At 50.4% G+C, this 24,130-nt stretch overlaps 1 protein-coding gene across 1 annotated transcript; it reads right to left on the bottom strand.

Moving 5' to 3' along the window:
- Positions 1-677: 677 nt before the first annotated feature.
- Positions 678-18,434, bottom strand: KAZALD1 (Kazal type serine peptidase inhibitor domain 1). Its single transcript, XM_043926657.1, is given in 7 exon segments — positions 678-862; positions 15,012-15,106; positions 15,289-15,436; positions 15,531-15,691; positions 16,793-17,309; positions 17,311-17,355; positions 17,790-18,434. Coding segments are annotated over 5 exon segments (948 nt in total). The 5' UTR covers positions 17,338-17,355; positions 17,790-18,434; the 3' UTR covers positions 678-862.
- Positions 18,435-24,130: the final 5,696 nt, after the last annotated feature.

Raw genomic sequence — 24,130 nt, 5'->3', positions numbered from 1 at the left:
GGCACCCTCCATGCAACCTGGCCTCCTGTCTTGGCTGGTTTGGTTACTGCTCCACTGACAGCTCTTTAGAATCCTTTCACAGTTTTGGCCCCACTGTAATCTCTGGGTGATGAATATGTCCCCTAATGAACTGGTGGGAATTGGATTAGGTTGGAATGCCCATGTGCTTAGACTCTAACTGATTAAACCCCCATCTGTGCAAGGCCTGATTATGAACAGCTCGTTACATATAATTTTTAAAAGGGGGTTGGGAATGATGTTGGTGTTTGAGTTCTGCAAAGGAGCAGGAAAGAAAGTGAAAGCAAAGTGTCTGTCTAGAGCTTTGGCAAGGTCTAGTTGCTTTTAATCTGACCAGGCCAGCACTCCCTTCCCCCAGGGCACACACACTTTCCCCCACTTATCCCAGGGGTTCAGGTGCCTGTGCCCTTACCCATGAACGCTGCCCAGGAGTCTCTGAGCCCACACCTATCTGTCCCCCGCAAGGAGCACTGACTGCACAGGGAGTTGTTTTGGGTAAAGGCAGGAGAGGGAGAAGGGGTTGGAGGGGGAGAAGTCGGACTTATGGATTCAGTTCTCACCACCACGTGAGGCTCAAGCTCTTTGTCCTTACTTCAGAATTATCCAGTTACCTTCAAAAGAAAGTGTAGGGAGTTTGGAGCCCCATCCAGGACACAGACTCTGGGCAATTCCTGGGTCCTTTATTGGTCAGGACCAAGGATAGCACCCCAGCCATTTCAAGGATCTCCAAAGTTCCACGTCCTTCCATTCACTTCTCTTTCTTCCTTGACAATCATGTTTCTCCGTTATTTTTTTTTTTTTATGGATTAAATTCATCATCTTATATGGGCACAGTTTGGGGTGCCTGAAAACAAACAGTAACAGCAAAGATCACAGATTACCGAAAGAAACATAATAATGAGAAGGTTTGAAATACTGGGAGAATTACCAAACTGTGACACAGACATGAAGTGAGGAAACGCTATTGGAAACATGGACTTGGCCCACATAGGGTTGCCTCAAACCTTCAGTTTGTATAAAACACAGTGTCTGTGAAGTGCATTAAAGTGAAGGGCAATAAAATGAGGTGTGCCTGGATTGTTTTTTTTCCCCTGTGAAAATCTCTTTTCAATTTAAGAATTGTCTGATGCTGCTGCTGCTGCTAAGTCACTTCAGTTGTGTCCGACTCTGTGCGACCCCATAGATGGCAGCCCACCAGGCTCCGCCATCCCTGGGATTCTCTAGGCAAGAACACTGGAGTGGGTTGCCATTTCCTTCTCCATTCTCCGTTCTTTAACATTCTCTTTCCTTCTCCTTCTCCTCCTCTTTCTCTTATTCATCCTTCTCTTCCTCCTCCTCTTCTCACTCCTTCTCCTTATTAATCCCAGGGACAGAGCCTGGCTTGTGGTTCTCCACCACCAGGTCTGTGCCCTAGAAATCCCTCAAGAAGAGTTATTTAAGTACCTCAAAGAAGACCATCCTACCTAACCTCTATTAAAGACCATATCCCCATGAGTTACTCTCAGCCATACCATCCAAGAACACATACACACACGCTGAAGTCTTGTGTCTAGCAGGAAGGAAGAGCAGAGATTGTGTTTGAAAGAATGGCCAACTATCCCTCTCCACAGTGCAGTCAGGGATCAGCCCACCTGATTTAAGTACTCCAGCATGACTAAGGCTCTAACTCCACAGCTTTCCCCTCCCTTCTCCTTCCACCCTTTCCCTCCCCCTCCCTTTCTCTCTGCTCCTCTCCTCTGTGTCTCTACAAAAAGTGGCAGCAGCTGCTGGAGAAGGCATACCCTTCAATGAACATCAGCAATTGTCGTGACTGAGTGTCCCAGCCTTCTTTCTTGGTTAATCTAACTTGGGAAGAGTTGAGGTGCACTCTGGCTCCGCTGCCCATGAAAGGCAGAGAATAAATAACAAGCCAGAGGCATAAACAGATGTGCAGATATATGCAGCTGGTGCTTTCCTGCCAAATTACTGCAGACAGAATGCTGGCAGGGGGCCAGGATGCCTCCCCCTCTGCTTGGAGTTCGGCCACCAGGACCCATCCAAACTCACCATCCATTTGGCAACATCTGAGTGAGGGGAGGGATGCCAGGAAAGGGAGTGGGGAGGCTGCAGGTGCCCTGAAGTTTGGTTAGGCACCCCAGAGGTTTATCCCAAAGGCTCAGGTGGGAGGGAGTTAACATCATGGGGGAGGAATAGGGAGTTCCAATTGGGTGTGCCCTCAAGGTTCCTGAGAGTCCTCTCCCCAGGGTGGGGTTTAAAGTGGCTTGAGGGTGCATTCTAACAACACTACATATATACATCACCACCCTCACTCTCACTCAAGGACTGGAAGTTCCCATGATCTCTAATCACATATGACACTGCTCTGAGGTGGCATGGGGTGCAGTAAGCAGGTGGCAGCTAGATAAGAGCCAAACATGAAAAGGTGTTCCTGAAGTCTCCAGGCCTGGAACAAGAGACGGAGGAGAAACTGGCTGGAGTTTTTGAGGCACCAGGGGACAAAGCAGGTGAGCAGGAAGAGACAGAATGCTCAAGGGGACTTCTCTCTTTGGACAACCCCAGATCTGAATTCAGAGAGACACCAAGTCACCTTCTAGGCTTCATCCCAACCACTCCATCCCACTCCATCCCAAGGAGTCTTTCTCTTCATCATTTTGTGGGGGTATGGAACAGTTTTTCCAGTGCCTGACTCCTGCTCCTCCTCCAGCTAAGGTGATACAGATTCCTGATCTATGGAGATGGGAGATACCTGTTCTGGTGAACTATAGTGTGATGATGGATCCTGAGTGCACTCAGTCTTGTAGGCAATGGGAACCAAGAGAGTTCTGTGATACAGGAAGTGGCCTAAAAAGACATGATGGTCAATAGAGTGAAAGGATGGGTCGAAGGGAGGAGAGATGAAGAGTGGGGAAGCTAGTTAGGAGGCTGTTTTTATTCAAGCCTGATGATGGGATCTAGAGCCATGCAACAGAAAGAAGAATGAAGGGAGAGTTGATGGGAGTTGGTGATGGATTGACTAGGAATCAGAGATGAAGAGGAATGAAAGTGAAAGTCGCTTAGTCATGTCCGACTCTTTGAGACCCCATGGACTATAGAGTTCATGGAATTCTCCAGGCCAGAATGCTGGAGTGGGTAGCCTTTCCCTTCTCCAGGGGATCTTCCCAACCCAGGGACTGAACCCAGGTCTCCCGCATTGCAGGCGGATTCTTTACCAGCTGAGCCACAAGGAAAGCCCAAAGAGGAATAGAGTGGTGATTTAATTTATTGCCCAATCCAGAACAGTTTTGAGTACAAAGAGGTACTATCAATCATTTTACCAGGGCAGTACACATATACTGGACAATTATGGGCAAATCTGGACACACAGACACCTTGGTAAAGATGATCCAAGGTGTGGGGCTTGGGCAATAACATATGTAGGGTGATGCTGACCAAAGCAAGGAGGCTGGGAGGCAGGGAGCAGGATGGAAGAGGAGGGGATCAGGAGCTTGGGATTGGACTTTCTGCATTTGAAGTGTTGGGAGACATTCGCCTGTAAATACTCAGTAGGCCTGTCTTTCAAGCATCTGTGGACTCTTGCTTGGAAATGTGGGTTTCAAGCTTCAAAGAGAAAGTCAGGGTTAGATATACATACACTACATATCTCTTGACCCAACAGTGCCACTTTAAGAAATCTGAATCTCAGATATGCTCATTCTTGTGCAAAATGACATAGGTTTATGGAGGTTTACTGTGGCATTGTTTGTAAGAGCAAAAACTTCAAAACAGCATAAAAGCCCAGCACTAAGGAATTGGTTAAATCTATTATGAAGTACTATGTGAAATATACCTATATGGATCAAGATATATCCTTATGTGCTGACCTGGCTAAGATGTCTGACATTTTTAAAGTGAAATGAGCAAATAGTAAAATAGTAGTATGACATAAATCAATACAATAATTGTTTTAAAATCTAGTTTGTGTGTGTTTGTGTGTAGTGAATATGTAAAAGACCTAAAAAGACCTAGAAGAATACATACGATATTGTTAACCCCAGTAACTCATGGAGAAGAGAGAATTAGTGGGAAGGAGGAAAGGGGATTTTGCTTCTTGCTCTACACATTTCTGGATTGCTTGAAATTTTCATAAGCATATATTCATGTACTATATTTTAAAAGTGAAGAACATTAAAAAGAATTCTTGAAAAACAGACTAGGGAGTTATGAAGGTGATGAGTGGGGGAAGTGGGGGTTGGGGTTGGAATTTGAGACCTATTCCCACAGAAGGGGAGCTGGGAGAAAGGAGGCAGGGCTAGAGAAGAAAGCCCGGAATATTCCCCAAATGACTGGAACTCATTTCTGACCTCCAAGGCTGAGATAGACTCTCCACTCCACAAATAAGGCTGCTTGAACCATTCTCTCCAAACTCCAAGCCTCTCCTTCACCAGGGCTGAGCCTATGCAAGAGCCTAGATTTGTTCCAGGGCCCCTAATGGGTCCCAGCTGACCCACTGCTGCTCTGGACTCCATGCTGTTAGAGAAAAGTCCACTTCTCTCTTAAATGCCACACTTGCCTAGGAGACCAGCTCCATCCTAGGCACCACATGCCTCTGGGTAACACAGAGCATCCTAGGTGACCCCAACCCGGGCAGTCTTGACTTCTTCCTGCTTCTCTCCTCTCCCCTGGTGCTGTCAAAATGCACAGCATTTCTTCAGGTGAGGAAAATAATAGCCAGAAATGAATTCCCTCTTTTAGAGCAGGGCTGTGTGTTTAGGGGGAGGGGAGGAGAATCAAGGGGACAGACAGCAGCGTGACTCACTGGGGTTCCTCCCCTGGGGAGATGGAGCCTGGCAGACCAGGGTGTGGGACGCTTTGAGGTGATTTCCTGACAGGGCTGTCAGCGTCTCACTCCACACTCTCAGCATGAGTCCCCTGCAGCTGAGCAGAGGCTTCTGCTTCTTTCTCTCTCCTCACCTCTCCAGGGCTCTCCTCCCTCTCCCAAAGATCCCTCTCCCCACTTGCAAGTCCTTTCCGGAGCTAGCCTTCTGCCTCAGTGCTCCACACTCCACTCTCTGCTAAGGCATTTCCGTTTTTCTTTTAACAGAAATGTATACAATCAGCTTTTCTGTTGGGGTGCCCTGGCCCTGGGCTCCTTCCCAACCACAGCACATTTCATAGATGACTGGAAGTCCAGGGATGCACAGTACAAGGGGCAAGGAGGCTCTGTGTGTGAGAGAGAGAGAGAGAGAAATGCACTCTGGGGCTGTGTCTGTGCTGCTCTGGGGTGGGAGGGGTCCACAGCACATGTGAGGGGTGGTGGGGGCACAGCTGAGCCTGCTGAGGTTCCTCAGATCTTGCTGGATTACAGGATGTGAGTCTTGACAACGTCTATAGAGTTTCTCTTGTCAGTCCCCCCTCAACTCCCCACCCCTGCCACTTTACAAATGAGAAAGCTGAGGTCCAGAGAGGTTAAATGACTTATCTTCTGTCACACAGCTAGCTACTGGCAGAACCAGGGTGAGAACCAGGGATGCTGACTCATGAACAACGCTGTGCCCACCACTCAATCAGGGACCTTAGAGCAAAGGTCCTGTTTCTCAGACACTGCAGATGACAGATTTGAGTAACACCTTCTCAAAGAGATAGAGAAAGCTAGAATCTCTTGGCCTTCAGGCTGCCCAGGGGACAGGCAGGGCCCTTCCCCTCTGCACCCCACCCTCGGAGGGACCAGCAGTGACAACACCTCTCCTTCCTGTCTCCTCTCTACTCCCTCGACAAACCCCAGCGCTTGGCAGTCTGGCTGCTGGGAATGCTGTAGTCACATTCGCCTCCTTGGCTGCAGGTGATTCTTGCCTGACCCTGAGTCCCACCTGCTTCGTCCCAGGACCCAGCCCAAATTTGTCTTCTTCCCGTACAAGCTCTGAGTCCAGCCACCCCCACCCCGACCTTACTTGACTTTTTAGAAGCATCCTCTATCTCCCACTCCAAATCTGGAGTCCTTTTCAATGGTAGCTCCTATGAGACTGATCCCTGTTCACTGATTGGAAGAATAATTCATCCTTAACACAAGCATGAGTCACCTGCCACAAATGAGAAAAGCCAGCCTGGCATCCTCTTCCTCCTCCTTGTCCCTGTGCAACACTAGTGTATGAAGGACTCCCCCTCACACCACTGTGCTTCCAAATCAGCCTCCAGGCCTTCAAGAGAGGCCTGAACTCCCAGCGGGAAGAGGTGAGTGCACGTGGCTTTCTCCCTCTCTCCTCCCTCAGATCACTTCTCCCAACTTCCCGCAGTTCCCCAGGAAGAGAGTGGAGAGAAGGGTGCAGAAAAGAGGCTGGCAGGGCAATAAAAACGTCAGGGTCCCTCCTCTCAGCGCGCTTCTCCAGCTTCTCCCGCTCTCCCTTCGCCCCCTCCCTCTCCTCCCCGCCCCCCCCTTTCTTCACTCTGCAGACCCTGCAGTCATCTCTGCTGGCCAGCCAGGCAGCCAGGCAGGAAGGCAGGCAGGCAGGCAGGCAGGCAGCCGCGTTCGGGTATGAGGCTATGAGGCGGGAGAGGTTAATTATTGCTCCCCCGCCCCCCACGCCCCCCCACAAGATGTATCTGACTGTCAGAAGCGGTGACAGATGAAGACAAAGTACAGGTATGGCTCCCTCCCGCGAACCCGGCCCTCCAAGTATCAGCCAGGGGTGGGAGTGGAGGGGGGGGGTGCGCTACCCAAGTTTTAACCCCTCTGACGCCAGTCCACACAGCGGGGGAGGGAGGCAGGAGGTGCGGAAGCCTGAGTTAGAACCCAGTTCTGGCCAGGGCAGCTGAGCCCAAGAAACCTGTTGGCCTTCTCCCACGCCTGGGGTGGGGAACGGGTGAGAGGCAGGGGGGACTGTCCCAGAGGCTGCAGAATCAGGGTCAGGAGAGATGGAGAGATTGGTCTAAGAATGTTACAGGCACAGAGAAAGGGGCACATGGAGTCACCTAGCGGGTAGGTCGATTTGGGGGCCCTCTTTCTCCATGACAGAATCGCATCTCACCCCCAGTTTTGTTGCCAGGTGTCCTTGTCGAGGTGCGCTTGAGTCTTTGATTTCTGTTTGTTTGTTTTGGCCTCACAAGGCTGGCAGGACTAGGCCACCAGGGAAATCCCGGGCTTGTGTGTTTGAGGAGAATTGTTTGTCTCAATCTGTATGTACTGATGATGATACAACTCAACTGTCTTGAAAAGGTCTAAATATGTTGGAGGTGTGTGTGTGTGCACATGCGTGCATACCCCCTGATGCTTGGAAGGGGTATATGAGGGTACCTGTGAGGGGTGAGGGGGGCCTGTGCTGTGAGCCTGATGTGTCGGGAGTGTTTGTGTAGGAGAGAGAGCGTTCGCCTGTAACTATGGCGGTGGCAAAGGAGTTTATCTTCAGGAGGGCGGATGCTCCAAGCTTGCCAGTGCTGAGGTGCCTACATTTAGGAGGGTGTGTCTTTCTGTGGGTACACAATGTGCATCAGTGTGAGGGGCTTCGTGTGGTGATCGAGGCTGCTGTGAGTGTGAGCCTGATTGTGCGGGCCTGTCTGTAGGGCATTTGTGTGTGCACATACACGAGTGCCAGCCCAAAGCTGCCAACCTCTTCCTCTTACCGGCATCCCTCCCTTTCCTGACTCTCCTCTCACCATAAGCAAACGAGGTAAAATAATTACTTTTCCATTTAAATGCCCCGTGTTCAAGCCAGAATGAAAACAAAGTGATTTAATAAAATTGTCTTTAAAAAGGAAAGGAGGAAAATAAACGTCTACTCTGCTCCTTTCCCTGGTGTTCAGGGAGGCCCCAAGCCCTTCAAAGTTAATTAAAACAGGAACTAAAATCGCAGGATTGCTTACTAACCTTTTCACCATCTTCGCCTTAAGGGGAAGATAGGCCCCAGAAGCCCTGCCTCTGGCCTGGACACTGTTCCCAGGCTGTTTCTTCCGGGACCGACCCTCATCCTGGACAGGCACCCTGGCTTTCCTGCAGCCACATCTAGGGCAGGGGGCTCGGTCCCTTCCTTCCTCCCAAAGAGTCATTAAAGGCCTCCGCTGGCCATTTGAAGTCCTTGATGGACATCGCCCCCATCAGAAGCTTCCGGACCTCGCCTCCTCCTAGGACAGGACATAGCCTGCCCTCAGCCCCTGCTGCCCCTCCCCACGAGTCTCCTGAGTCCCCAGCTGCTCTGAGCTTTATCTGTCTTCACTGACCCCCTGGCCTGGTCCTCAGCTCCAACTCAGCACTGTTCCGGCTGCTTCCGCCTGGTCTGTATCTGTTCCCCATCAGAGGCCCCATTGGAGCTCCAGCCCTTCAGCAACCCAGATAAAAGAGATGGATGGAAGTGAGTTTCCAGGGCGCCCCTCCCTCCAAGTACAGAGCTAGAGTCCTGGGTTCTGACAGGGGGTCCCTGAGGGGGTGGGGGTGAGGGTGAAGGCTGCCAAGCTCTCTGGAAGCCCAGTCCCTACCCATCCCCACCTTGTCATAGCCCTTCCCCTCCTCCTAAGACAGAATTCCTCAGGCCTCCTATGGGCAGGCATGGGACTGTGATTACCCACACACCTCAGCAGGGATCTCTGTACTAGGTACTTTGCCCCATCTCCATGCAACTCCCCCACCCAGAAAAAGTGATAGTAAAATTGACCATTTGTTGAATACTTATTGTGTTTCAGATACTACTTACAAGATCTCTAATCTCATCATAGCACTTATAGGGGACATTTTATCAGTATTTTGCTGAGGACTGGGAAGAAGGGAAGCTTAGAAACTTGCCCAAGGTACGCACTTAAAAAGCAGTACCACATACCTCATGTTTCCTTGCCAGCCTGTCCTTGCCCACAAGAGCCCCAGTTCTGTTCCAAAGACCTAAAATTACCCTTCACTTGATCTTAGCCCAAAGACTAGGAAACGATATCATCATTACCCTTCAGAGACCACTTCCACTAGAGATCCCCACTACTGCCCCCAGAATTTAACTAACCCCTTCTGGTACTAGGAGAGGGGCATGGGAAGCAGGGAAGCCAGAGTTAGAACTGGGCCCCTGTGAGAGCCAGGTGCATCCAGAAGAACTAGGGGGCCTTCTCCAGCCCTGCCCTAATGATCTAGGGTTGGAAAGGGGGAACGAAGGGGAAGCAGGAAGTAATTTTCCCTAGAGCCCTCAACCCTCATCCTGGAAGACCCCCTCACTTCTCATGACCCCATTTCAGTACCCTCAAGTCCATCCTGCTTCCCTTGGTGCTGCCCATCAAGATAGAGTGAACCTTGATTGTGGGGTAGTACTTGTTACCAAAACAGATTTTCATAACTGTTCACCCTGTTCCGAGAGCTCTCAGTTGCCCAGATGGCAGAGAAAATACCAAAAATAAAGCCAGGCCAGGAGCCAGTCTGTGTCTTAGTCCCTGGGGTCACAATCTGGGGACCTAAGATCTCAACTCTGGGGAGAAAAGGACTCAAGAAGGGGAGGCGAGTCAATGAAGGGACATAAACTCTGACTTTAGGATGAAGTAGCCCAGCACAGGAGGCTGAGAAGTAAGGGTCAGGCATGAGGTGTTACCACAGAGCAAGAGTGAGGCTGGCACCTGAAGACTTCTGGCCTCGACCGTGTCTGGAGAACATCCAGCGAAAGGAGGGAAGGAAGGAATGATTCAGAAGCACCTTTCCTAGTTCAGTCTCGGAAATGTGTGTGTGGTGAGGGGATGTTCTGTGACCTTTCCAGGTCACAGTTGTTTGAAACCCCTGGGCTGAGCCCAGTCTGGAAGCTGGTAATGGCAGTGGGGCAGGCAATGGCCCAGAGGGCTGGGATGGAGCTTCGTGGGACAGGGGTGCTGTGAGCTCTGCCTCCTTCAGCCACCAAGGAGTTACCTAAGGCAGGCAGAGTCCTGGAGCCTGAGCTCTTCTCCTCTGTCTATAGCATGTCTGGGACCCAGCTTGAGGAGAGAGGACTAGAGAAGAATATTAGGGGATCCCGCATAGAAAAGGAAGGAGTGGCAGAAAGGAAAGGATGACTCCATCAGAGCTGGCCTCCAAATTCCACCCCAAGAGTGGTTTTCCCTGCCACCAGAGCCTCTGCTTCTGTACCCTTCCCCAAGCCCATCCCTTATCCTGACCTCATTACTCCCCTCAGACCCCATCTCTGTCCCCCAGCTCATCCCTCCTCAAGGGTTCTCAAACCACCCCCATTATCTACAACTGAGTCCCAGAGCTCCCATCACTACCTCCCAGATCAGATCCCTTCCAGCTCTAAATGCCCCTACCACTGTCCTCCAAGATCCTATTCCTACCTCCAGTCTTCCAGACTCCATTCCCACCCCCACTCCCCCAACCCATCATCCTTCCTCCTAAGTTGCTCTGCTTTGAGTAAAGGTGAGACTCGATCTTCATTGACATTCCATCACTCTAAGTGAACTTACATAGCTGTTCCCTGTTTAAAAGAACCTAGTCATTCAGAGGAAATATCCAAAACTTATCCTAGAAGGTTATCATCCTATGTCTCCAGGCTCTTTCCCTTTGCCTTCAACTGCCTACATACTTAAGAGTCCTAGGCAATGGGACCTGAATGTTTAAGCAAAAAAACAGCGAATCTCCAAGCCCACCAGAGTATTTAAGCCCGTCTATTCCTCACACATATATATGTAAGCAGAGCTACACAACATGCACATGCAATCCTGTAAACATACATGTATGTAATTAATTCACATGCATATCTTCGAATAGAATGTTAAGTTCCATGAGGGCAAAGACAATGTGCTTTTTTGTGGTGTATCTCCAGCCCCAAGAACAGTGTTGGCACATAAATATTTGGTGAAAGAATGGCATATAATGGAATATGTATTTGCAAACACATATATGTATACAGCTATATACACATAACAAGAGGTTTCTCAGGTGGCTCAGTGGTAAAGATTGATTCCTGGGTTGGGAAGGTCCCCTGGAGGACAAAATGGCAATCCACTCCAGTATTCTTTCCTAGGAAACTCCATGGACAGAGAAGCCTGGCAGGCTACAGTCTATGGGGTCACAAAAAGAGTCAGACATGACTTAGCAACTAAAAAACAACAAAAACACAAATAACAGCACATCCATATATACAGTGCTTATATACAGATATACATATATGCACCTACATGGTTATCTACATACATATATATGTCTTTATATAATTTAAATACACAACATACTGTGATGTACACACATATGAAAGTATGAAAGTGAAACTTGCTCAGTCGTGCCCGACTCTTTACGACCCCATGGACTATACAATCCATGGAATTCTCCAGGCCAGAATACTGGAGTGGGTAGCCTTTCCCTTCTCCAGGGGATCTTCCCAACCCGGGGATCAAAACCAGGTCTCCCACACTGCAGGTGGATTCTTTACCAGCTGAGCCACAAAAGGAAGCCCGTACATACATATATGTGTATATAAAATGTATACAGTGCATGTAGACACACATATACACACATAACTACTACAAACATATTAAAGATATCATATATATAGAACATATACATGTGCACCTTCACATACATATATAAACACAAATCCAAGCACCTTTTTACTCAAATTTTTCCAAATTAACTGTCTCAAGACCCTGGACCCAGGTTTGGCTGCCGCAACCAGAAATAACCACCAGATGGCACTCTTTCACTACTTCCTGTACCCGTCGTCCCCACCACCTACCCCCGCCCTGGCCGGGGTTGCCAGAGGTGTCTCCAGAGACATCTCTCCGAGAGGCACAGAACTTGCCGAGCAGATGTCCCCTACCTACCAACGCCAAGGACTTGTCCTTGGTCTCCAAGGTCTGCAGTCTTGGTCCTTTTTGAAATCAGATTCATCCTCTCGGGCCTCCAGGCTTCTGTTGGAGAAGTGGATTCCCCCTTGGGGCTCCAGTTGTGCTCAGCCCTCGAGTACACACACACACACACACACACACACACACACACACACGAGTTCACCAAAGAGCTACACCAGTTGTGCTGAGCCCTCGAGTACACACACACACACACACACACACACACACACGAGTTCACCAAAGAGCTACACCAGTTGTGCTGAGCCCTCGAGTACACACACACACACACACACACACCGAGTTCACCAAAGAGCTAAGAGTTGGGCTTTACCTGGACTCCCTCTGTTCAGACCAGCTTGGCTCAAGGACATTTCCTTGAAGCCTTCGAGCTAACAAACAGCAACTGGTTTCCAGTGGCTCTATTCCCCAAATGGTCTGAGGAGTGAGCCAGGGTCATTTGAACACGTGTAGCACCTACACACCTGTACACACAACTCCCTTCCACAAGTTACCGCCGTATCCTGCATGGACGCCCAGCCCGGGTCAGCCGAAAGCCGGGAGGGGAGTGGCCAAGCCCTGAGACTGGGTACCCTCCGAGAGGGAGGGGCGGGTCTCGGTTTAACCCTTCCTGTTCTGGTCCAGTCTTGACTCCAGACCTCTGGTTGAGGGCTGGATACAAGTTCATTCCACATCTTAGGCAAACTACTTAAAATCCCGGGGGGGGGGGGCGGTGAGGAGGGGACAGAGCCTCTCCCGCCTCAGTCCTAGACCACTAAGAGTCAGCTCTCCTGGAACCTCACATGTCGGGTGTGAGCAACCTAGGACGAAAGCCGAGAGAAAGGCTTGGAAACCCGTGGGGGAAGCGAAGCCGGGAGTTGTGGCAGCAACTCGGCTTCCCCTTCCCCCTCCCCCTTCTCTCTTCTCCCCTGGGAGCGGCGGGAAATTATTTATTAAAACGCCTCGCGAGCTCTCATTTATTTGCGGAAAATAATCCTCGGCATTGCAGCGCGTTTATTAAACCTTTCCCGTCCCCGCATTACTTTAATAATAAATCGCGTGTCACTTTCCAGCGACGTTATTAAAGCCAGTCCGCTGGAGCAGAGGCGGGAGAAGGAGTTTGGGGGAGGGGGAGGCAGGAGGGGTTCCTCCTAGTCAAGGCTGTGGGGCCTGAACCTGCAGCGCCGCGGAGGGGAAAACTGAGGCTAGAAGGAGGCTGCACCTGAACGTCCTGTAAAGTCTGCAAAACCGATCAGGGAGTACAGGTTCTGGGGACGAGTGTGACCCTCTAGGATCTAGTAGAGCTTCTGCTCCCCAAGCGGGCGCAGTAGGATTGATGGGCCCGCCAGGGGGCGTCTTTGTGCCCAGCTGGCCCGGAGTCGTGGCAAAGAACAAGTCAGGGGCGGATTCCCAGGCGGATTCCGAGGACCCAGACCCCCGTCCCCTCTTCCAGCGCAGAGCAGACCTCCTTCTGGTCCAGACTCTTAATGGCCTGCTCCTCCCCCCAATCGCCGCCACACCGCTCACATCCCTATTCCTGATTTCGCTGTCGACTTAGAATTTGCCCCAAGTATGCATTCAACCCGCTCGAGCTGTTGAGCACAGCTCCAGGAAGCGCCGGACTCCAGCCAGAACTCGGCAGTGAGGTTCCACGGGAGGTGAGGCCAAGCCCTTGGGTTGGGGTCTGGGCCACACCCCTCCCAAAAGGCCGGGCTCCCTGCGTTGGGCCTCAGAGGACAAGCTCAGACACCGAGCCAACCACGACTTCTCCCGTCGTGGCGCCAGGCTTCGGGCGGAGCCCAGGCGCGTAGGAGGCCCTTGACATCCACACACAGGGTCTCGGCCTCTCGAACTTAAGCTTTCATTTGCTCCTTCAACCAGTCAATAAACACTGCGCCTCACCAGTGTCCCTGGGATAGGTAAGAAAGGGTGGAGAGAGCTTTCGGGAGCGAAAGAATACGGCTCTGTGAGGGACCTCCAGAGAGAGGACATGTCAGTTGGGGCAGATGAGAATACAGACTTAACATGACTTTGTCTGAGTTCAGCTGGAAAATGGGCGGATTCATAGGGAAAACCTAGGGTGCGGTTCATACATGTGACCAAACTTCTCCCCTCCTCCATCCAATTTATGCTTTCATATTCGGTCCTACCCACATAGATCTGGTTCCCCACACTGCCTGGGGAGAAGACAGAGGCACAGGCAATCTGTCTCTAGGTCAGCCCCAGTGGAGTGCAGACTGGGAGGATACCCTCCCTCCCAATCTGATGGCTCCAGCCGTCCTGCCGGTGGAGGAGGGTGAGGGGGTGTGCAGCTCAGACTTCCTCTACATCTGGCAGGCACGTGCTTAGAGAGCAGGACCTACAACTTCTGGAAGCCAGATTCCTAGTACCCTGGAAGGCCTCCTAAAGAAATGTGGTCTCTGTGTGCAAATCTGCATGAACCATCTGTGTGGCTCAGTTTGTTTCATAAGTCTTTATTGTATGCCTACTGTGCCTAGTTCTGTGCTAGGCACTGTCCAGTACAAAGTGGTATAAGATATGGTGCTGCCTTCACGGAGTTTCTAGAATGACAGAAAAATTAGACATGACCAAATGCCCATCTTACTGCACTGAGCTAAATAAACTATGCTCTATCAGGCTCTCCTGGACAGCAGATGGCAAACACCACTTAGTAAGTGAACTGGGATTTATGAGAGGGAAATTTTGTAGAAGGTGAGTTTTGAGGAAGGGTAAACAGGTTAGAGAAAGACTGAGCTCTAGAATAAGAGCAGGATCTATGCAGAAGAGCAGTCAGAAGACTGGTTGAGCAGGGTTGGAGGGAGGGCTGCTAAAAAGAAGTGGAGGATCCTGGTGTTTGCAAGCCTTTGTCTCAGCTCTGCTCCTCCCCAGCCAGCCAGCCAGCCAGCCAGCCAGCCAGCCACCCACCCACCCACCCACTCACCTAGCCTACAAACCAGCAGGCAACTGTTACATTCTGCCTAGTCAGTCCACACAAGAGACTATTCTGGCCAGAGCATCTCCTGAATGGGCCCCTTTGCATCACACCTCCCTTAGACTCTGGCTCTCTTCTTACCCTCCTCCAATCTTTGTCTCTCCCATCACCATCACATCTCTCCCACTAAAGGCATTAAATCAATCTGTGAAGGGGCCCTGCTCTGCCTTTCCAGATCTTTTCAAGAGCAGGAATGAAAACTACCCCCACTCACCCACCCCCACGTGCCACAGCTCTGCACCTAGTAGTAATCTTCACCCTCTTCACTTTCAGCCTCCTCCTCAGGAGCCAGGTGCAGAGATGAGAGCTGGGGGATGCCTGTGGAGTTCAGCTGGTCTGCAAACACATATGGACAAAGGGGAGAGAACAGGAGAGAGGTGCTGTCAGTGCCCACGTATCCCAGTCTGTGCAAAAGCCATGCTTGTGTGTGTACCCACATGCACATCACACCTGGACACAGTCAAGGGCCTGAATCTACCACCTTCCCCCAGCCCCCAGAGCTCAGGGCTTTCCCTTACCTGGTGTGAGGACTGTCAGGCTAGCTGGGGCCTCAACCTGGCCTAGGGCATTGCGGGCCAGGCAGCGGTAGGTGCCCTCATCACTGGGACGCACAGCCTGGATCTGTAGCCAGCCCGTCACCTCAAACCTCTGCGGTCCACCCCTAAACTGGAGCCAGGAGGAGTCAGCAGTATTCTTCTAGGAGGACCCTGGTGAAGGTCTAGGAGGACCTTCTAGAGGGACCTCTGCTCCCTGCCCCTACCTGCACTGAGATGTGGGGGTCGTCCCCTGGCAGCTGAATGTCCAAGCCGTCCTTTCTCCACTCTATGGAAGCCATGGGATAGGCAAACACTTCACAGCCAAAGATCACATCCTGCCCTGTCACATTCCAAACGTCATATGGGTGCAACAGGATCTGGGGTGCTGGAGGTAGAGATGGGAGGCCTGAGAATAGAATGGCACACCCAGCCCAGCAAGGACCCCATATAACAAACCATTTTGAATGTGTTTGTGAAGGAACACAATATATGCTGAGGTAAATACACATGCATAAACACGGCAAGTACACACAAGTAGTACATACAAATGTAGCTGCAGATACACACGAGTAGGAATGCAGAGATGGAAATGGACAGGCAGACAGGATGCATGAACAAGCACAGAGACCCACACCTCAGCTTGGCCGCCACAGGCTGCCCCTGATTGCTCCCCTGTCCTCATTCTACCCTCCAGGCCCCTATCCTAATGTGTTCATAACCAACACCTCCCTCCCCTACATCCTCCCCCTTCTCCTACCAGGTGCCAGCTGCCAAAGGCCAGAGAAGCAGCTCTTTCCCCACCCCACCCTGGAGAGGTGGGGCAGCCACATGGCAAAGGCAAAGACACTGAAACCAATCTGGGCAGCAGGCAGAAAGCCCAGAGTTGTTGTTTTCCCAGCAGCCCCAGCCAAACCAGACCCCTCAAGGGGGCTCAGGAAGTGAAGGTTACTAAAGCAGCCAAAGAAAACTTGAGGCTTGAATGGCCCTCAGCCCCCTGGGATGGGGGAGGAGAAGCTGGGAGAGCCCCCCTCCCCCACTAATCCCTAAACGAGAGGCTCGGCGCCTAGGTTAACTAAGCACTGTCTTTAGGAAGCTGCTCAAAGGAAACTTGATTGCATCTCACAGGAACCCATCTCCCTGCCTGGATTCCAGAGGCCTGGGCAGTCTGACAGTCTCCCTTCACTCGCTCAAAGTTGAGGCCAAGCGTTAACTATGTGCCTGCTCTCTCAGAGGGTTGGTCTCTGCCAGGCGGCTCTGGAGCTTGCACGCACCCCAGCGCACGCCGCTTGCTGACAAGCTCCGGACCCCCACCTTCAGGCGGCGGCCTCCGCGGACCAACCCCGAGAGTAAGCTCATAATGGACTCGAGGCCTCCCTGGCCTCATCTTTTTCACTCCGCTGGCCAGACATCCATGCCGTCTGGGACCCGGGGGCAACGCCAGAAGAAGCCCCAAGTGCCGGGGGTCGGGGCCCTGGACCGTGCGTACCGGATTCGCAGGGCCCGGGGTGCGCCACAGTGAGGTTGGCGTCCGGGCGAGCACGGGCCGCCTCCTGCAGGCGGCAAATCTGGGCGTAGGTGCGGCCGTCGGAACCGCAGAGCGGGCGCTGCGAGCGGCAGACACACAACGGCTCCGGCACCTCTCCGCGACTCAGGTCGCCACCTGCGTCCAACCGGCACTCAAGCTGCTCGCCGCAGCGCCCGTAGAAATGGGCGCTGGGGTCCAGGTCGCAGAGCTGGCCCTCGAGGTTGGCGCATTCCCAACAGCAGCCGCACGCGTCGCGCACCCGGCCGGCCAGGCAGCCCCGCGGCGCGGCGCACTCTTCTTGCCGGCAGGGAGCGCAGCCCTCGCCCTCCGCCAGCAGCCGGAGCCAACCGCGCCGCAGGTAATCAGGACCTGGGGGTGGCCGCGCGCCAGTCGGAGGCGGCGTCCGCACCACCAGCAGTAACAGCAGCAGTAGCAGGGGCAGCGCCAAGGCAGCGGCGGGCGGCTGTGGCATGATTAGCTGGAAGCCCTGAGAGCACTTGGGGCATCAGCGCGTGAGTGGCACCCTGCCGGGAAGGAAAGCCAGGTCAGGAAGGTCAGAAGCAACCTCCCTGTTCCTCTTACCAACCTGAACCCTAGCACTGCCCCCTCCCCTGCTACCTCGGAATCAAGTAGACCCTGGACACGGAGGCAGAGTGACCCTGAAGGGGTCATCAGTTATGCTGGGTGGGAATTGATTGGGCTGTTCTTAAGGGTTAGGGAGAGATGAGAGGAGGGAGTGGTAAAGCTCAAGCACACAGAAATCACCACCACCACCCATCTAACTCTGAAGCTTCCTGCCCCAGAGGTGGATGCGGACGGATGGTCCCAGGAAAAGGAGTTGTTAACAAGGGTGGAAAGGGAGTAGGGCGGAGGAGTGTGTGTGTGTCTGTGTGTGTGTGTGCGCGCGCGCGTGCGTGTGTGTTGCGGGGGTGATGCCCTGGGGCCCAGAGCAGCTCACCTAGTGTCCGGGACTATGCCCCTCAGAGCAGCCGTGACTCCTGTCCAAAAAAGCAGGCAGTGGAAAGGGCCCGTCAGCCACCTCTGCTCCGACTTGAGAATCTGTGACAGAGCCCACGGACTTGCACTCGGAGATCAGCTCCTCCGCCCCCTCTCCCCGCCCCCTCGACGTCGCACACCCCACCCCCTCCCCTAGTTCTGAAGCTGCCAATTTTATGCAACCGCACGGGACCCTCCTGGGCCACTTCCCCCTAGCCTGGGCCAAAGTCACAGAACAGAAGAGCAGTAACCGGACACCCAAGCTGGAAAGGGCTAGAGTTGGGGTGGGGTGGGCTGGGATGGACGTAGGGACTAGGGGGTAGGATGGGAGAGGAGGGTAGTTGAGAAGCTAGAGTTGGTTGAAAGGCTAGGCCCTGTAGCATCTGACTTTACAGTCCCATCCGCTACAAGAGCTGCATAATGGCAAAGCAGTAAGAATTCTGGTGCCAAGTCGAGCGCTCCTGCAGGGCAAAGCCAACTAACGTCTCCCCGCTGCCCAGGGGCAATTGCAGGCCTGTCCACTCCACTTTTCTGCCAAGTCGCCAAGAGACTCGGCGCTTAATTCTGCCTCCTCACATTTGGCCGCCTCCTCCCTCCCCACATCCGGCAGGTGCTTCAACCCCAGGAGCCGGGTGATTAGAAGTCCCAGCTGACTAGCGGCCGCAGGGAGAGGTGGGCGGGGCAACACCCCAATGGGCAGTGCTCCTGGTCGGAATTACAGGTTATGCTTGCGAGGCAGGCAGCGCCGGAGGCATTCGGTCTCGAAGCCGCCACTAGCGCCAACGTGGCACTTTGGGCTGGGGGCGGGGAAGAGAACATTCCTGGAGGCTTGCCCGCGGTACCCGGGGTCTGCCAGACCCCGCCCCGGCCTGCCCCCAGCAGCCTACAGAAGCTGCGCGGCAGTACAGTTCGTAGAGTCGGAAACTGAGCTCTGCAGCCAGGGAGGGGACGTTATTCAGTCAGGCTCGGTCCAGAAGGAGCTGGCCCGAGATAGAGCGACTTGGGCTGGCCTCTTCATCAACCCCGAGGTTGGGGGCCGGGCCTCCGCCTGGGCCTCTGGACCGCCCAGAGGAACAGGATCCGCATGCGCACCGAGGGCTCGTGAAGTCGAGTTCTCGGAAGCGGTCGGTAACTCTCAACGCAGCCAAGCGCTTTCATTCAGGGGTTCCTTAGCCGCGTAGACGCCACTCCTGACTAGAGGAACGCTAATGAGGTGGGGGTAGGCAGAGACACAGTCATGCAGGTCTATAAAACGCAGAAGGGGTCGCGAAGCAAACTTCACGCGAGGCCTCCTAGCTGTCGCGAGAATCAAAACAGGAAGTCTAGGAAAGCCGAACAGGAAAAGCCCGCGGGTTTTAAATTGGAAAAAGAATGGGCGGAGCCAGGTGTGGCTGTTATGGGTAATTCTTTGTCCTTGGGCCTGGGGGCAACTGAAGTGTTGGTCTGGAGCAGAAGCGAACTGTAAGAGAACTGCGGGAAGCCCTGAAAAAAGGGAGAGGATGGGGGACTTGAAATTGCGGGGCCAACTATTGGAGCCACCTAAGGACAGGTCTCTGGCTGTGGTTTACGAAGTACCTTGAAGGCGGAGATCGATGTCATGGTTACAGAGCGCGAGCAAGCTGGGATCTCTTAATGAATTGTCTGTTAAGTCGTGTCCTACTCTTGCAAACCCATGAACTGTAGCCGCCAGGCTCCTCTGCCCATGGGATTTTCTAGGCAAGAATACTGGTGTGGATTACCATTTCCTTCTCCGGGGGATTTTCCGGACCCAGGAGTGGAAGCCGCGTCTCCTGCTTTGGCAGGCGGATTCTTTACGACTGAGCCACCTGGGAAGCCCCTGGCTTCTAAAACCAGGAGCCAGTATTTAAATAGCAAACTCCACAGATCTAGAAACTTCACTTATCCCACCTTGTTGCCGGCTATTTACTTTCAGCCTTTGCTATGCTCTTAGCGTCTGGGTTTAGGAATTGTGACTAACACAATTCTGATCTTGGGAACATAGCCCTTCTCCTGGCAGCACAATAAATTCTAGGTAAATATTTATGGATTAAATGTAAAAATTTTCCAGAGTGTAAAAGTCAAGTTTACCGTGAATTTTCAGTTGCTGACAAAGGCTGGATCGACAGGGAAGGAGCGCCCTCTGGTGGTCTTGTGGTTGGTGACTAGAACATGACCGTGAATACAGTAAGCATCAAAAATGTTGACTCTGCTGCTAAGTCACTTCAGTAGTGTCCGACTTTGTACGACCCCATCCCTGGGATTCTCCAGGCAAGAACACTGGAGTGGGTTGCCATTTCCTTCTCCAATGCATAAAAGTGAAAAGTGAAAGTGAAGTCGCTCAGTCATGGCCGACTCTTCGCGACCCCGTGGACTGCAGCCTACCAGGCTCCTCCGTCCATGGGATTTTCCAGGCAAGAGTGTTGACTCTACAGATCTGCTTTTATCTATTTTTTTTTAAGGTTATAAAGGGGACCTGATTTAAATCGGAAGAGGGGTCAAAGTGGACAACTTCATTATTTCTTTTTTCTTTTTGGCCTCCATACCGCACAACCTGTGGGATCCTAGTTATGGGACCAGGTGACCAGGGATGGAACCCCGCCCCCTGCCCCCAAAGCGCTGAGTCCTAACTACCGGACTACCAGGGAATTCCCAGGAGATCTGATTTTATTAAGTAGAGATTTGTTCCAGGAAAACTCCACATATTGTAAAAATCCTTTCAGAAGGAAATTTTTTGCTTAAGACACAATTTGAAAGTTTAGATTCTTCTCCATTTCCTTATCATCTGACACTTTGTCCACTAAGGCTCCAAAACACATTCAGTAACATTTATTTGCATCATAAATAGTAAAGAAACAGCAAAAAAAAAAATGTGCATACTCATACTTTGAAAATGTTGACTCAGTTTGACCAGACCATGCAAAACTGTTGAGCCACAAGAAAAGGATTCTTTTTTTTTTTTAAACTGGAAGATAATTATTTTACAATATTGTGATGGTTTCTGCCATACATCAGCATGAATCAGCCACAGGCATACAACTGTCCCCTCCTTCTTAAACCTCCCTCCCCGTCCCACCCCTCTAGGTTGTCACAGAGCTTTGGGTTCCTTGCATCATACAGCAAATTCCCACTGGCTATCTATTTTACATATGATACTGTATATGTTTCAATACTACTCACTCAAGTCATCTCACTCTCTCCCTCCCCCACTGTGACCAAAAGTCTGTTCTTTATGTCTGCATCTCTTTTGCTGCCCTGCAAGTGGGATGATCAGTACCATCTTTCTAGATTCCATATATATGTGTTATTATGTGATGTTTGTCTTTCTGGAAGGATTGTCTTAATTCAGATGATGTAGCTACAGCAAAGGATGCTGGGTGACAGCATCCTTTTGCATCAGCATGAGGGAGACTAGTTCAGAAGAGGAGGGTTAAGTTAAAATTTATTGAAGAATAGACAGTCCTGCCTCTTACCCCTCCTCACTTTTTCCTGTAGATGCTTGTACTGAAGAAGGAATGAGGTATAGAATATAGTGGGCTTTCCACTGTGAATCATAGCCCGGAGTTCACAGGTTATCATACCTTTACTTTCTTTCAGTCCCTGACCCATGAGATAATTTTTAAATATAATGACAGTATGAAATGGGTCCTAGACCGATGAGCAACATAAGATGAAACAAGGCATAAAGGATCAATGAGGCAAAAAATTTCTTGATAAGATACTTGGGAGGACTCACACATTCTAACCTGTCACTTCTTGAACCCTGTTTTGACATGACTGGTGAAAATAATAGGGTTGCAACTTTGAGGAAAAAGCAGAAGTGAAACAATTGGTCCAGACTGACCCATTAGAGATGGATACAGAGGAATTGTGCTTGCCGTGAACATTAGAATCAGTTAAGTCAAAAAAGGCTCAGCATAGATAATTAAGATAGAATACCTTGTAGCTAGCTGGGTCTTCCCAGGTGGCACCTAGTGGTAAAGAACCTGCCTGCTAATACAGGAGATGTAGAGACATGGGTTCAATCCCTGGGTCAGGAAGATTCCTTGGAGGAGGGCATGGCAGCCCACTTCAGTATTCTTCCCTGGAGAATCTCTTGGACAGATCCTCTGCCCATCTCTGGTGGGCTATAGTTCATAGGGTCGCAAAGAGTCGGACATGACTCTAGTGACTTAGCACGCATGCATGCACCTTGTAGCTACCTACTATGACAAATATGTGAACTCAGTCAAAATAAAAAGTTTGTGTAGGAAAATAGGGTTAAGTGAAAAGGAGAAGTGTATGAATACTGATTACAGCTGTATAAATACTTATTACACATATCATCAACAAACACCCTAAGAAAATTCAGAATGAGGCATATGGTTGAGTGTAATGCTTACAATCCTTTATTTTGTAAAATTATTTTTTATAATAAAGTAGAAGCTGTTTTTATAGGTAAATTAGAATGTAGGATAAATGTAAAACGTTGGGATAACCAGGTGAGAAGGTAGGCATTATAAGTTAGCTGCAAAAAATGGTACCAAATGAAAGCTGCTATCCAGTAGACTAGCTATCTGGAAAACAGAAGCATTAACACAAGTTGAATGAGCTTTAAGACATGCAGAAAGAAATCAGGTGAAATTTTTCTTCAGTTTACTTTTCTTATGTCAGGGGAGGCAACTCCTCCCCCCAGGTTCCCATTTTCCCATGCACCGTTGAGATGGAAATAATAGTTCCATCTAACCTAATAATTTGGCCAGGTTTTTGTATTAGTAAACTTAGAAAAGATGTTAAAATCATTGAATCTTTCTACATTTCTGTTCACTTTGTTTTTAACCTTTTTATTTCACTTCAAAGTATAACAGACAAGAGGAAAAGTGCACAAAGTAGAGTTCAATTAATTAATACAAAATGAACACTCACATGATCATCTTCCAGGTCAAGAAATACAACATTGTTTACACGCCCAGAAGCTCCCATCATGAATAGTCCCCCCTTTTCCTCCTAGATAACCACTTCTAAACTCTATATTTCAATTTTACCTGGTTTTGACTTTTATATAAACCAGGACACACCTAGGAATAGAATCACTGCTTCATGTGATATGCTTACATTCAACTGTAGTTAACTACCAAACTACTTTTCCAAAATTTCTTCCCATTGTGCCACATCCTTGCCAACACTTGGTATCATCAGTCTTTTTCATTTTAGCCATTAAATAAATTAGAGATTATGATTCTAAGATGGCCAGTTCACAAGGATTTCCTCCCCTTTGAGAAATGTTTAGACTTGCATAGAAATTACAAAAATAGCACAGAAGGTTCCCATGTACCTTTCACTCATCCTGTCCCAATGATAAATCTTATATGACCATGATATAATTATCAGAACCAGGACACTGACATTGCTACAATACTATAAACTATGGGCCTTAATTCAGATTTTACCTGTTTTTACATATATTCATGTATGTGTGTGTGTATATAATTAAAAATTTAAGGTGAGTTAATGGGTCTTCTGGTGTTTGAGAGGTAAAGTTCATGCTAAGGGAAAAGCCAGTAGAATCTGCAATACCAGACAAAATGTCCTTTAATATGTAAGTTGCTTTTCCAGTTATTACCCAGAGTCATTGAAGGGAAGGGAGGCTAATTGTCAGGAGAGCTAGACACTCTCACACATTTCACAGTCCACATCTACCTGCTGGGATGAGTCCCAGGTTCACCAACTGAAGACTACATGTTGTTACGGCACCCTCAGAACGGAAGATCTGGTGATGACAAATAATGTTTCTCCAAAGCAGCAGGCTCTTCAGTCCTGCCTGACTTTTTACTTGATGATTTTGTGTGAGGCCAGTGAGACACCTTCCTGCTGACACCTCTACGGTGATCCCTCATTTCTCCCACCTTTATTTTATATAACATCCAAATGATTACCAAACTATCTCTGGTACAGACCTTTATACTGAAAGTCACACCAGTATATCCAAACTGATGAATCTATTTCTCATATTTTCTTCCAAGCAGCCAAGGAAGAAGGCCATAAGCAGTTCCAGCCTACATTATACTTATGGCCCCCAGAAAAAGCATTAGTACATCAAATTGCTATAATACTTTGGCCACCCGATGCGAAGAGCTGAGTCATTAGAAAAGGCCCTGGTGCTGGAAAAGATTGAGGCAGGAGGAGATGGGGACGACAGAGGACGAGATGGTTGGATGGCATCACAGACTCAATGGACATGAGTTTGAGCAAGCTCCGGGAGATGGTGAAGGACAGGGAAGCCTGGTGTGCTGTGGTTCATGGGGTCGCAAAGAGACATGACTGAGA

Source organism: Cervus elaphus, chromosome 15 (genome assembly GCF_910594005.1).
Source record: "Cervus elaphus chromosome 15, mCerEla1.1, whole genome shotgun sequence".
NCBI classification, from domain to species: domain Eukaryota; kingdom Metazoa; phylum Chordata; class Mammalia; order Artiodactyla; family Cervidae; genus Cervus; species Cervus elaphus.
The sequence above is the reverse complement of the archived record's forward strand: the minus strand, read 5'-3'. Positions and strand labels throughout refer to the sequence as shown.